This window comes from Arvicola amphibius, chromosome 3, assembly GCF_903992535.2.
Source record: "Arvicola amphibius chromosome 3, mArvAmp1.2, whole genome shotgun sequence".
In the NCBI taxonomy this organism is placed as follows: domain Eukaryota; kingdom Metazoa; phylum Chordata; class Mammalia; order Rodentia; family Cricetidae; genus Arvicola; species Arvicola amphibius.
The window spans coordinates 28830064-28844251 of record NC_052049.1 but is presented as its reverse complement, the minus strand read 5'-3'; the positions used below and the strand labels follow the sequence as shown (position 1 = coordinate 28844251).

At 45.1% G+C, this 14188-nt stretch overlaps 1 protein-coding gene across 1 annotated transcript in view; it reads left to right on the top strand.

Moving 5' to 3' along the window:
* The first annotated feature begins 2833 nt into the window (after positions 1-2833).
* The window catches only part of Oxct1 (3-oxoacid CoA-transferase 1), a 126945-nt gene continuing 115590 nt past the window's right edge, over positions 2834-14188 (top strand). The window contains exons 1-3 of the mRNA XM_038322563.1: positions 2834-3036; positions 11066-11174; positions 12345-12435. Of these exons, the coding sequence (XP_038178491.1) occupies positions 2959-3036; positions 11066-11174; positions 12345-12435 (278 nt within the window). The 5' untranslated portion in view covers positions 2834-2958. The remainder of the gene's footprint in view (positions 3037-11065; positions 11175-12344; positions 12436-14188) is intronic.

Sequence of the window (14188 nt, the reverse complement as noted above, 5' to 3'; positions counted from 1 at the left end):
AGGCTGCTAACTAGGGAAAGGTGTCTTATCTTTCTGTAAAAGGAGAAGCTATCACACTGCATTTCAGGAGAAGTCAAATGAAATCTCTCAAGCAGAAACACGGAGACAAACAATCTAACTCTCAATCCAACAGACTGCACTTACCTGGTGGAAGACCCCTCAATCCACAACCTCAGAACACGATTTGTCCTGTTAGCTGTGTGGGACCTTTCGTTTAAAGTCTTTCCGGTCTTTAAGAGTGTAAAAGTCAAGTGGTACGATATTTCATAGGAAAAACTTCATGAGGTGGAATATTTGTAATAAACTGCCTTTAGGGTATTGAGGAAGCTGGCCCTGCTACCACAGGCCTCTAATCCTAGCTATGTGGGAGGCTGAGGCAGAAGGATCAGGAGTTCAAGTCTAGCCCTGGACTACAAGGTACATTTAAGGCTCAGCTGGGTAATTTAAAAAGAGAGCAGGGGATGTATTTCAGAGGTTGAGTGCTCGTGCGGGGGGTCTTAGGTTCAGTCGCCAGTACCCATTCCCACACAAAGGCAAGAGGGAAATGTTTCTACTTACCAGAAACTTAAAAGAATCAGGATTTTTATAAGCAACTAAAATTAAAATGGCTTTTTTTTTTTTTTTTTGCAGAATCAGGAAAAAGATTTGTACAAAATCAATACCCTTTCATGTTGTATTGATGGCCTACACATTATTGAGATGGTGAAAAAGGAAGGTGTCTTCTGACTCTGCGGCAGGGAGGCTGATTTCTTTTTTTGTTTTTTATTTTCGCCCCCCCCCGCCCCTTCCCAGGAACAGTAGGTTCCACAGAAATACAAGATTTAAAATACTTGTCTTCCTCAGCTAGGAGCAACAAATTGAGTCCAGCCAGCCAAGAACGAGTCAGATGACTACACACACAGTTGCCAGTGGCTTTGTTATTTTTTCCTTTTCACATGGCCCTGGAAGGGCAAAAGTGGAAAAGCAGTTGCGGCACTAGGTTTTGTTCCTTCTATAAACCACAATACAACAGCTACCGCATCTGTGTTAGGGCTACTCCTGGACCCTCATCTTAACATCTGAACTCATCACAATCCTGCGCTCACTAGGATGTGCCTGAAAATACATCCAGAATTACCTTGTTAACGTCTACTATGGAGCTGGATAGTTTAACTTGATATTTTATTTCCATATTAAAACCAAAATATTTGCTGGGCAGTGATGGCACATGCCTTTAATCCCAGCACTCGGGAGGCAGAGGCAGAGGCAGGTGGATCTCTGTGAGTTCGAGGCCAGCCTGGTCTACAGAGCTAGTGCCAGGACAGGCTCCAAAGTGACACAGAAAAACCAAACCAAACGAACAAAACAAACAAGCAAAAAACAAATACAAACACAGTAATTACAAGAGAAATTTTGAGTTAAAAGGATGCTGAGATATGCTTTTTATGGACAGGTTTGTTTTGTGCATATGTAAATGAATGTGTACATGCACATGCCACCATACGTGTGAGGTTAGAGGACAACTTGAAGGAGTTGGTTCTCCCCTGGCACCATGTGGCATGTGACTCCCAGGGGTCAAATGAGGTCACCAAGCCTGGAGGCAAGTGCTCTTATCATCTCACCTGGCCATAGAAAGATTTTAATTAAACCGGATTGTTCATCCTTCACTACCTTAGTGTACTTTCTAAGGAAGTTAGAGTGTCATTTAATTTTCTCATGGGTTTCGCATTATCTCAAAAGTAAATCCGTCTTTCAGGACATGGGCAGCTTTTTAACTCATTAAAAAGTTGTACTGGGCTTCCTGGTGGTTTTCTTTTTCTTCTTTTTTTTTTTCCCCCACTCTGACACGTATATAGAAGGTTCTGAAGAAATCGAATTTGTTCGGGTCCTCTGGGTGCCAGTCAAAAGATAAGGATTGAGCCAGGCAGGATTGCGCGTGCACACACACCCTCGGATAGGCTGATGCAAAGAGGATGGAGAGGTGGGGGCAGCCCGAGCCACATAGATCATAGAGTTTCAGTGGGATGCTTTCTCAAACAAAACTTCAAAAAGTTAATCCAACACCGAAACTGACGAAACTTTAGTGCCTAGCATTTGTGTGCTCCTTGTGTTCCAGAAGCCTCGCCTGGCTTTGCTCATACAAAACTATGACAGGCAGGGCATTACAAGGTGAGGTGACTTATGCAACGTGGCTAAGGACAAGGCAGACACTTCTGTGTTTGTACCTGCTGTATAATCTCTGGAATTGTTGGGACTCCGGTGCCAGGAAAATCCTGGAACACAAACTACGCTGATGAGTGAACAAGGGCCCAGTTCTAATTTTGTCCCTCTGTCGGTTAAGAGGGTCACATCTCCTGAGGGTCACTCAGAACCCTGCTGGTTTTCTGAGGAATTTAAGGCCAAAGCCAGACTTAAAGAGCGTGGTGGTGGTGCTTGAGAAATGTTAGAAATATGAGCTGCCTAGACCTGGGAGAAGCTCTTCATCCGTGACCCTTTGTGCCTGTACACATTCCCCAGGCTGTCTTGGAAAAGTAACAAGTTCAGCAAGAGACCCTCCAGTCCCCTTCAAACCTGGAACCCTGGTCCACCGCAAGCCTGGCGCTAGGGGCTTGCACACACTAGCGCCTCCTCCAGCCTAAGGTGGCGCGGCGGTGGCAGCGGAGGCGCCCGCAGATAACCCCGGCACATCCGGCCTGGGGATCTTCCCCGGGGACTCGCACTGCCAGTGGCGCTCTCCCACTCGGAGCCGTGGGCCCCTCCCTGTCTCGCTCCTTGACAAGCCAGCAGCCTGCAAGGGGCGGCACCGCTCCGAGGTCCCGAGGACGTCACGGACGGGCGGTCGAGCCTCCAGCCCGCCCCCAGGCTCGCCTTCCCTTCCCTCCAGAGCCGGTGACGCCGCCGCGGCCCCGGCAACCGGCGCTCGCACACACTCCCGCGCGCTCCGCTCCTCCACCTCTCCTCCCGCGCCCGGGTCCGAAGATGGCGGCTCTCAAACTCCTGTCCTCCGGCCTCCGGCTCTGCACCTCCGGCCGCAGCTCGCGGGGCGCCTGGCACAAGGTAAATCGGAGGGAAAGAGGAAGGCCACGCGCGGGAAAAGCGCGGACGAGCCGCGAGCGGCGCGCGCGTTCTCTGCCCTGCCCATCCCTTCCACCTCCAGCCGAGGACCGGGCATCTGCAGCGCCGTGCCCCGGGCTCGGAGACGGTGGGGGGTTTCAGGCTCGCCCACGACACGGCTGTCTGTCTGTCTGTTTGTCCGGCTGTCTGTCTTTGCTTCTTCCATCCGTTTCCCCGATGGGGCGAGATGAAGGCAAGCAGGGCGTGCAGTGCTGGAGCAGCGGTCAGGGCTCTGTGCAGCGCTGCTGCGACTTGGGGGCTGCCCGCGCCCCTGGGGCTCGAGTCTCTGCCCCCCCCCCCCACCCGCTTCCCCACCTACGCCCTTGGGAAGGGTCCCCGTGGCGGCCGCCGCCCTAGAGACTGGGAAGGTTGAAGGAGCAGAGCGGGTAAGGGCGGCGCACCGAGGCTTGCGCCCCACCTGAGGGAGCTGCAGGCGTCGCTGTCGGCGCCGGCTGAGGCCCAGAACCCCCGACCGGGTTAACCGCTGCTGGCTCAAGTTCACCGCCAAGTGGGCGGATGCTGTGTGCGGCGGGGGCGGACTGCCGCTCCATCCTCCCCTTCCCTATATGGCGGTAGAAAGGGGAACCCGGACTGGAGCGCTCCGTCACGGGGCGCCTAGCCTGCCAAGCGGTTGGAAGTGGATGGAGGACTGGCTGTGCTCCGCTGCAGTCTGCTAACGCCGCCCTTGTTTCTTGGTGAACCCCAGATTCAGATTAGAGACGTGCAATTTTCAAAGTCCTTAAAAAATACCTTAACCAACTACACTCCCACTGCTTCTCCGAGCTAGTATCCAGAGATGCCCTCCTAGCGGATCAGCCGGTGGTGGGTGGTTTTGCTGGTGCACTGTCTTTTCTGTAAGCACACATTCAGGTTGGGTTTCAGTGTGGGGCCAAGGAACTGAGTGCTGGACAAGAATTCAGCTCCAGGAAGGTGGCTTCACCATGGTGGGTTCAGTTTGCTCAGGAACCTTTTCTTTGAACAAGAAAACGAAGTGTTTTATTTGGTGATGTTTCAGATTGTAGCTCTGAGCTGAAGAGTGCATTGCGCTGGGCATGTGCTGGCTCACCATGTGTATACTGTGAACCCCTTTCTTTCCCTGTTGCTCATTTTCTTGCTGGAGAAGTCATCAAGTTTCTCCCACATGTCCTAGGGAATGCTTCAGAACTGAAGTATTGCATTATTAAATTCCTCATGGGAGGCATTTTGGTAATTGCATATAAATTTGGATAAATAAGACATTAAAAGAGAATTTGACCTTCTGCAAATGATGGAGCAGATGCCAAAACCAGGACACAGGGATGTCCTTGGGCCAAGGTCGAAAACATTCTTTTGGTAGTACACGTTTGTCTGAGTATAATTTATTCACCTCTAGCCTACCCCACTTTCAATATAATCATTAAACCATTTCCCAAGCCAGCAAACCTGCGGGTGGATGAGCTATAATTATGGGTTTCGCTGTCTCTGATTAAAAGTTCGTGGCAGGGTTCAAAGTTAGGCTGTCTGGAGTATTCTCCCAGCCCACTTCTGTTGAGTTGTATCACTTGTGAACTTGTGTAACTTTGGGACCTTGTTATAGGCTGGTTCTTTGTCTCTCTCAACATCACACACTGCTCCGCAAAGAATACTCGTTTAATATGTGCATGAGATACCTGCGGGTAGCTTAAGTAACCTTGAACGTTTTCCAGCTAAAATATGGCCAACAGGTAAAGTGAGATAGTTATTTAAAAATGCTTTTATGTTTTTGTTTTGGGAAGCAGGTCTTGCTATGAGGTCTAGGAAGGCCTGGCAGCCACGATCCTTTTGCTTCAGCTCGCAGAATGCTGCAATTACAGGTGTGGCCTTATTTACCACATCTGGCTTGAAAAAAGGAAAAAGAAGCGTTTCTTTCTTTCTTTATCTTCCCCCCTCCCCCCAATAGTGAGCAAGTTCGTTGTCTGAAACTCTAGCATGACTCAGGGTTGCCTGGAGACTTTTAAATCTGACTGCTGTGCCACCTCCAAGGTTTCTGATTTGGAAGGTACTAAGTGGATCCATTCACACAGACCATGGATCGATTCCTCTTGGCAGAGATGCCACACTCTTCCTGCCAAGCTCTTATGCTCCCATTCACCTTTTCCTCCTAACTGGTTTTCTTTGCCTCTTTCCATGACTTCTCTTCCCCAGTTCTGTTTGCCAAACTTCGACACGAAGGTAGACAATGCTGACCTGTGTCACGATTTCTTCAACAGCACCGAGGTGATAACATTACCTCTTGGGTGTATAGTTCCCTGTCATGAAGGTAATGCTTACATATATTTTTAAAAGTGTGTTTGGGGCCAGTGCGATGGAATGGCGGATAATGGCGCTTCATTAAGTCTGGTAACCCATCTTTGATCTCTAGGACTTACATGGTAGAAGAGGGAACTGAAAGTTGTCCTCTCACCTCCGCAGGGACACTGTGACACGTCCCTTCCCTACCCAGAAACAAACACATGCTCACAAAATAGTAAAGAACGTAGTCAAAATCTAAAGCGCACTTTTAAAATGTGTTTGGTGTATTTTCATCCCAAAGTGTAATTTCACCAAATTCTCAACCGTTGGGTGACGAGGGAAAGAGATGTGGGGGAAAGAAGTAACCGTGGCAGCGAACAGCTAGAAAGGAAGTCATGAGGTGAAGTTTAGGTTCAGCCGTGGAGTAAGAAAGACGCTAGAGGTTAGGCCAAAGGACGTGAAGAAGGTCAGCATAGAGAGGATGAAGGGAGAAACGTTAAACAGAAAAGTATTTTCCATTCTTAAGGATTTTGTTTCGTTCATTTAAAGAACTTAATCATTATGTTCCTCCCTCAATCTTAATACCAAAAGTTAGTATCACAACAAAATGGTAGGAGAGTAGAAAATAAGGTACTTTGTCACGAGAAGCTTATCCCTTGAGTAAGTCCCCCACATTCCCTTAGGTACTCTGTGCAAACGAGAAAGTTGTTTATGTTTTTATTTATTTGGCATTGGTACATGAACTTCTTCTTCTTTTTTTTTTTTTTTTTTTCCAGGAATGATCTCATGAAACTCAGGCTAGCTTCAAACACTGTGTAGCCCAGGCTGACCTTCAATTTCTGATCCTTTGGCTTCTAGTGCTGGGGTTGCAGGTGTCCTGCCGGGGCTCTCCAGGGCTTTGTTCGGGCGTTCTCTACCGCCGAGTTTGTTTTTTCAAAACACCATTTAGTATATACGCTATATTGGAAGGAAGAGGCTAACTAGGTAGCTTAAATAGCCTCTTTAGACTTGCCTACCTGAGGAGAAAAGGTAGATGTATCAGAGATACACTTTTCCCCAGTTGCCTAATCTTAGGTTTACTGCCAGTGACCTGGGTATTTCTTGACTCTCAGAGACACAGTGTGAATAGTGGAGCAGGGGCGAAATGGGTTAAGAGAACAAAGGGGCTCCAGTAAGGGGCTCTCTTTGCAGACCCTAAGGTGCTTCCTGGGCTTTAGGTTTTGAAGATCCTCTGTGGTACAGTTAGCCACGGGCATTGGGTTTCCTCAGTGCCCCACTGGCTGCGCCCAGTTCCTGGCTTGCCAAGTCATCTCCGATTTTGCAGACTGGCAAACAGGATTGCTAATGAGATGAACGTAAGGCTGGGTAGTAGTGTGTTTGCCGTTCCAGCTGCTTGGGATTGAGGCAGGAGGATTGCTTAAGGATAGGACTTTGAGACTAGCCAGACCCACAGAGTGAGATGTTGTCGAGGAGAAGAAAGAATGAAAGGAATGGACAAGTGAAGGAAAGGCAAAGTAATTATAAGCTAAGACCCATGCTTGAAAATCTTAAAGAAATAGTACACGGATTAATTTTTTGCAACATTGATTGTAACATGATGGTCATGTTACAAATTTTCTGTATGAAATCATTGGTTGGGGAGAGGGCAGGCAGGGAGTGGTGAGGTTAAAAATTAAACTGCAATAAATGACAACTTGGTTTTACTGTCTTAGCTGGGAATAGAAAGAGGCGTCACTTCCCAAAGGTGGGCGACATCCCTAGGAATTTCCTGTAGTCTGGCAGAGGGCTTATTTTTTAACTGTATCTCGGGAGACAGTGGACAGTTGTCATCTTTAGACACTGTGCAAGCTCCTCACCTGGCTTTGACCAAAGTAGCACCTCTCTACAAAGGCACAGTGAGTGGTTAAATGATTCTGACACATCCGTTCAGTCCTGGTTAAACTGGAATTTGATACGAAGGTACTTTTGACCCCAGGGGCATGTGGCACGTTAGATCGTACTGTCTCCCAAAATTAGTGGCTAATTTTCTGACACCAGAAAATGTTTTATTAAAAGTTGATTTCTTAGTAAATACTACATAAATATTAAATGCCAATAAAGCATACATTGACAAATATTAACATGTATGAATAATGAAAAAAATCAAGTGCTTATGAAGTTCTTTATGATCTTAGGCTCATATTACATTCCCTGGAAATATGTCCCTTACTGTTTGCTTTTAAGATTTTACTGTTATCTATGTCTCCGTGTGTATGTCCTCATGAGTTTGTATGCTCCACATGCATGCATGTGTGCCTGCTGAGCATCCCTCGGAACTACAGTGACAGACTGGATCCCTCAGAACTACAGTCGCAGACAGTTGGGAGCGCCACCTGATGGTCTCATGAACATACTATCTGCAAGCCATGTCTCCAGCCTACCTTACTGAGTGTTGAATTTTGGTTGTATGGGTACATCCATAACAACCTTCCACATCAGTTTGAACCCAGGGTCCTTTGCTTACTAGGAAAGCGTTTTGCTACTGAACTGCATCTCCAGAACCGCTTCACCTTTTCTAAAATATTTCTGACAGGTTTCTTTCCTTTCTCTTTTTCCTTCTTTTCTTTCTTTCTTTTTTTTCAGAGTGGGAAAAGCTGCTGGGTAATTAGTGCTGATGGTAATTAGTGCTGTGACGACACTAATTATCAGCTACTACAAAGGGATGGGGTTCTTGCCCCGTGGCTCTGTGTTTTGAAGGCTTTTGGGGTACACAGGGGAACTGAATCTTCCTTCTGCAGGCTCTCTATGGAATTCCACGGAGAAGCATTTCAAGGTGACCTCACCTTTCAGCCTGTCTGGGTGTAGATGAATTCTTTCATTTTCTTCCGGATCCTGCTGAGGCCTGGACTCTTTATTCTGAGACAGAGATAATGACAGCAGTTACACATTACAGAACAGGACTCTCATAAAGATTTGTTGTGTGTAAATAACAAGGCAGAGCAATAGAGGATTTCTAGAAAACATGGACAAACACATTGTGGTGGAAGGACCATGTGACAGGAAGCTAGGACCTAAGACTGCCACTCAGTCTTTACCAAAATTGTGAGTATATTGCATCCACAAGTTTAGTGTGGAATACTCTCACGTCCTACATATTCAATTGATGAAACTTTTGTTTTTTTTAAAGATTTTTTAAAAATTGTGTATGTGTGTGTATGTGTCTGTGTGTATTTGTGCCAGCATCAGATCCTCTGGAGCTGGAGTTACAAGCAGTTGTGAGCTGCCCAACATTGGTTCTTGGCAAGAGCAGCAGATGCTCTTACCCATTAAGCCCTCTCTCCAGCCCTCTGGTCTTGTTTTTTAAGACTGAATCGCATGGTGTTTCCCCAGGCTAACCTGTAACTTGTTACGTAGTTCAGGCTAGCAATCATTCTGCGCCAGCCTCCTCTCTGCTGGAATTACAGGACCAGCATGTGTGTATTCAATCTTTCATACTTTTTATTTCTGAGACCCAAACTAACTCCACCCCCTGTCATGTGTGTGTGTGTGTGTGTGTGTGTGTGTGTGTGTTTAAAACAGAAGCAAATGAAACCTTACTTGTGAGGACGGGAAAGGAAGAAACTTCTTTGTGGTTAAGTCCTTCAGAGTCCTTGTCCTTCCCTCTGCTTATGTCCCAGGCTTTGGGCAGTGCGCAAGCTCCTCACCTGACCATGACCAAAATAGAAACTTAAAGGGACAAAAGTCATGTGACCATGTGTGTCACCTCAACCTTTTTTAGCACGCATTCGACTTTCTCTGTGTGGACCCTTTACATGGTCTTTTGTGCTAATTGACAGGTACTTAAAAAAATGAAAATAGTTTCTGGAGGAAAGAAAGAATTCTGGTTCTTGACCACCTCAGGTTGTGGCTGTCTGCAGTTCTGTCGGGGAGTCGAGTGGGTGTGTCTTTCTAGCCGGGCTTGTTAAAATGGCAGTATATCAGGGTTCAGCTGTTATTCTCCCCACTTCCTCTTTCTTCGGGTTAAACACATAATGGAAATGTGGCTGTGTTAATATGGGCCATTAGTTACCATAAAATAGATTGCCTCCTTTTCTCTTGCCCATATTGTGGATGGAGCTTACAGGGCAATAACTCACAACTGGCTTCATGAATGATCGCTGGATGACTCATTTGAGGCCCATATCACTCATTATAACAGACACTTCAGACTAGGTAATTATAAAAGAAGTTCATATAGCTTGTAGTTAGATAGAGACCAAAAGCCCACAGTTTGGTGACTGTATCTGGCGAGAGCATTGTGCTGCTTTACAACATTGCAGAGGAGCAGAAGGACAAGCGGCTGTGCAGGATAGGTAGCCTCACTCAGGAAAAGCCTGGCTTTGACAGCCAGCAGGTCAGTGCAGCAAGAGCAGAAACTTGCTCGCTCCTGCAAGAAGGAAGCCGGTAGCATTCCTGCCTCTACACAAGCTCACACACCTCATGAAAGTCCTTCCACGTCTCAACAGTGTTGATACGGGGACCCAGGTCTGAGGTGGACTGTGGAGGTGACAACTCCTCTACAGATCGTAGTTCTCCTCCCTGTAGTGACAGTTTGCTGCTTTGCCTTCAGCTTCTGGGATAGTGGCACAGGGAAGTGAGCCCTCTGGCATGCTGCTCCTCACTTGTCTCTTTAGAGTTCTCCCAGCACTTGGGACTAACCACACTGTACTTCCCCAGAGAGCCGTAGTCCTACCATAGTGTGGATTAGATAAATGGCTCAGAACTTGGTGCAGGTAGGTTCTCAGTATTTATCAGTTGACTAGAAAGCTAGGTTACTGTGAGAGATGGGTGACTGAGGACACTAATATTGTGGATTTACATCCCAGTATATGATGCGAGCTCTCCACTTTTTTAAAAAACATTTTCTTTTCTTTTTTCTTTTTCGTCCTTCCTTCCTTCCTTCCTTCCTTCCTTCCTTCCTTCCTTCCTTCCTTCCTTCCTTCCTTCCTTTTTTTAGCTTTGGAGCCTGTCCTAGAACTCTCTCTGTTGACTAGGCTGTCCTTGAACTCACAGAGATCCACCTGCCTCTGCCTCCCAAGTGCTGGGATTAAAGGTGTGCGCCACCACCGCCCGGCAAGTTATCTACTTTTGTTCTTTTGGGTGGTGGTTGTGTGACCCAGCTGGACTTCCCCCACCCCGTGTAATAGAAGATGTAGATCTCAAGGGACCCTGGTGAGAGCCTCTCAGTAGGGCATATCCATCCTGTCAAAGATAAACCATTTAACGCCCAACTCTTCACAGATAGAATTGTATCAGAAGTAAAATGACATTCCAGAGGTCCGAAAGTGAAGGAATTGGGAAAATATCGGTCCAAGGACACTACGTTTCAGCTCGATAAGAGAAGTAACTTAGGAAATCTATCATATGCGTGGTGATGAGCAGTAGCGGTAGCCATCCTGGAAGACTCTTGAGCAGCTGTGAAGTATTCTTACCGCAGAGAGTGATGTGAAGTGATGCCGTGTTAGAAAGCTCCAGGTAGTCATTTTGTAATGTCTACGTGTATCAGAATGTGATGCTACGTACCATAAACATATCGTGTTTGCTAATTAAAAACACAAAGATGCTAAAAAGGATTAATGAACTTATCACAGAGATGCACATATACGCACACACACGTATATCTACCCGTATATGGGACCATTTGTTTCTCGTGTAAAGTGAAGCTGCACATGATTGTTCACTGGAAATGTTTTTAACGTTCCAGGGGTGTGTCCGCTACTTTTCTGTCAGTACCCGTCGCCACACCAAATTTTACACAGATCCGGTGGAAGCTGTCAAAGATATTCCTAATGGTGCAACCTTGCTGGTTGGCGGTAAGTAAAGGGACGCCGGCTTCTCTTCTGAGGGTCATGTGACAAAGCTATAGAGATTCAAAGCCCCAGTTCTCTGCCATTTACCTCTCACTCACTGTCCTTCCCATGGCACGCGTGACACTCTGTTCCAGTCTCTTCCTGAGAGGCGCTGCTGCAGGTTTCCTTTCCATTTTCTCCTGATTTTACCCGAGAAGCCAGAGGGGAGGTTCATGTGCTAGTGTCTTATCGGGAGCTGTGATGGAACCCTGAATCCCTGGGAATGCTGGTGAACTTGAAACACATGCCTCATCTTGTCAGTTACTCCGGCCCAGTGGCTTTCAGCCTATGGGTTGTGACCCTTTTACAGGGGTCACCTAAGAGCACTGGAAACCACAGATATTGACATTATGATTCATAACAGTATTAAAATTACAGTTATGAAATAGCAATGAAATCATTTTGTGGTTGAGGTCACAACAACATGAGGAACTGTATTAAAGGGTCGCAGCATTAGGAAGGTTGGGAACCACTGCTCCAAGCATTCTGTATTGCTCCTTATTTCTTGAGCTGAAAAGCATAGGGTCTCTCTGTCATTGAGCCCCTCCCCCCAATTCTGTTTCTGCTACTTCTTTGGGATGTCTTTTGTAATCACTGCCTCAGACTTAATTACACTTAACTTCCTGATCCTTATACACAGAATCAAGACTTATTTTACGGCTTGTCTTTGTTTATTCATTCAAATTGAGAAGTTATTAAATGTCCATCTTAAATCCTACACTCTTGGAATAACTTTAAAGATCTATGAAATGAAAGTTATTGGCTTAGGGTTCTAGTTCTGTAAAATACACTAACTCAGATGTATAAAAATGCACGCTTAAATAAACAACTGGATATGGTTTGTATTATAAAGAGGGATAATAGTACACATGTCATATATAAACTGATTACATTTGGCCTTAACTTGTTCAAAGCCTTGTCAGTGGTGTCTGGTGATATGTAATGGTTTGAAACTTTGAGATCTGGTAATATGACTGATGGCTCTTTAGTGAATTGATAAGGTATAGTTGTGTATTTTGCTTATTATGTTTAACAAAATGCTTTGTGACTTTTCTCTTTTATTGAGAATAATAACATATGTATCTTGAAAGAGCATTACCTCTGCACAGATGGTTTCCCTGTTGGGTTTTGTAGGTTTTGGGCTGTGTGGAATTCCAGAAAATCTTATAAGCGCTTTATTGAAGACGGGAGTGAAGGATCTAACTGCAGTCAGCAACAATGCGGGGTGAGTGAGTCTCTGAAACGATTAGCTAGAAAGAAATGCCAGTTTAAAAATTACCTGTTACCTGGAGAGTTCATCAGCGGTCAGGGAAGTGACCCCTGATATATTATTATGCAGTTTCAACTGGTCAGCCCTAAACATGTGTATACTCAAAAAACACCAAATGGACTCAGTAGGATCTACCTACCTACCTATCTATCTATCTATCTACCTACCTACCTACCTACCTACCTACCTACCTACTGTCTGTCTGTCTGTCTGTCTATCTATCTATCTATCATCTATCTATCTATCTATCTATCTATCTGTCTATCTATCTATCTGTAACAGTTTCAGAAGAAGAGGTCATAAATACAAGAGGGAGGGGGAGAAAGAAACTGGATGGGGGTGGTGGTAGAAATAACCTAAATAATGTATTCATGTACAAAATTATCAAAGCATATACAAAATTCTATCAATGAAATGAAATTTTCCTCTATTTATAAGAGTAATCTACTCAGTCATCAGAAGAGAGTGGCAAAGTGGATATGGTGGCACATGCTTGCAACCCCATCACTGAGTAGTCTGGAGAGGATAATACATTCAGTGCCAGCATGCTCTATATGCCAAGCAGTGAGGCTCCCCTCTCACAGAACAGAAAAGTTGGTCATAAGGTCAAGAATGGAAGTTCATAGTTTTGTTTTTGCTTCTTTTTTTTTTTTTAAATTTTTTTAAAGATTTATTTATTTATTTATTTATTATGTATACAACATTCTGCCTCCATGCCAGAAGAGGGCGCCAGATCTCATTACAGATGGTTGTGAGCCACCATGCGGCTGCTAGGAATTGAACTCAGGACCTTTGGAAGAGCAGACGGTGCTCTTAACCACTGAGCCATCTCTCCAGCCCCTGTTTTTGCTTCTTAACTTGTAGCACTGTGATTGAACTTAGGACCTTGGGCATGCTAGGCAAGTGCTCTACCTCTGGGCTATATCCCTAACCTTCTTTTTTACTAAATCTCCCAGCCTAGTCCTGGAGTTTCTCTGTATCCTAGGGAGCTTGGATTAAAGAGATCTATAATTAATGAGTTTCCTGACTCAGCCTTCAAAGTAGGTGGAGTTGCAGGCCTGTGCCATCAGGCTCAGCCCAGTTACACTTCAATGCTGTGTTTCATAATCATAAGGACGCTTTGTTTTGCCTTGCCTTAAATAGATGTGTAAACTAATGGCTTATATCTTTATCTGATTTACTTTCATTTTTTAAAAAATGTAAAATATATGTAAAACAATTGTAAGCAAAGTCAGAATTAAAAAAAATTTAAAGATGGTCTTTTATGCTCTTTGGTATTATAGGCCATTAGGAATAAAGCAAGTCAGACATCAATTTGAAATCTATTTCAAGTTTTGTCTTTTGATTTTATCCTTTCTCCAGATGTTATATAAAGAACTATGTAGATCATCAAAAATGTTGCTGGCCCTGATGGGCTGTGAAGGACATGCTATCAGTTTAGCAGTAGGACTGTAGAACAAAGTGGTCATAATAAGCCATTGTTTTAAAAAGGCATGTGTATGTTGGTACATGTAGTGATGTCAGAAAAAGCTATTTGTATGCAAAGCAATAAGTCATTGGCACCCTTTCAACAAATGGATGGAAGAATTTAAGAATCTTAAGATGTTTTGAATTAGCAAGCTGGCTTATTATTATACAGGCTTTGACAGATTATCTTGGAAGTGAGTGATGGAAAGAGATCAGTATTTTATGTAAGGACTGTCTTAGT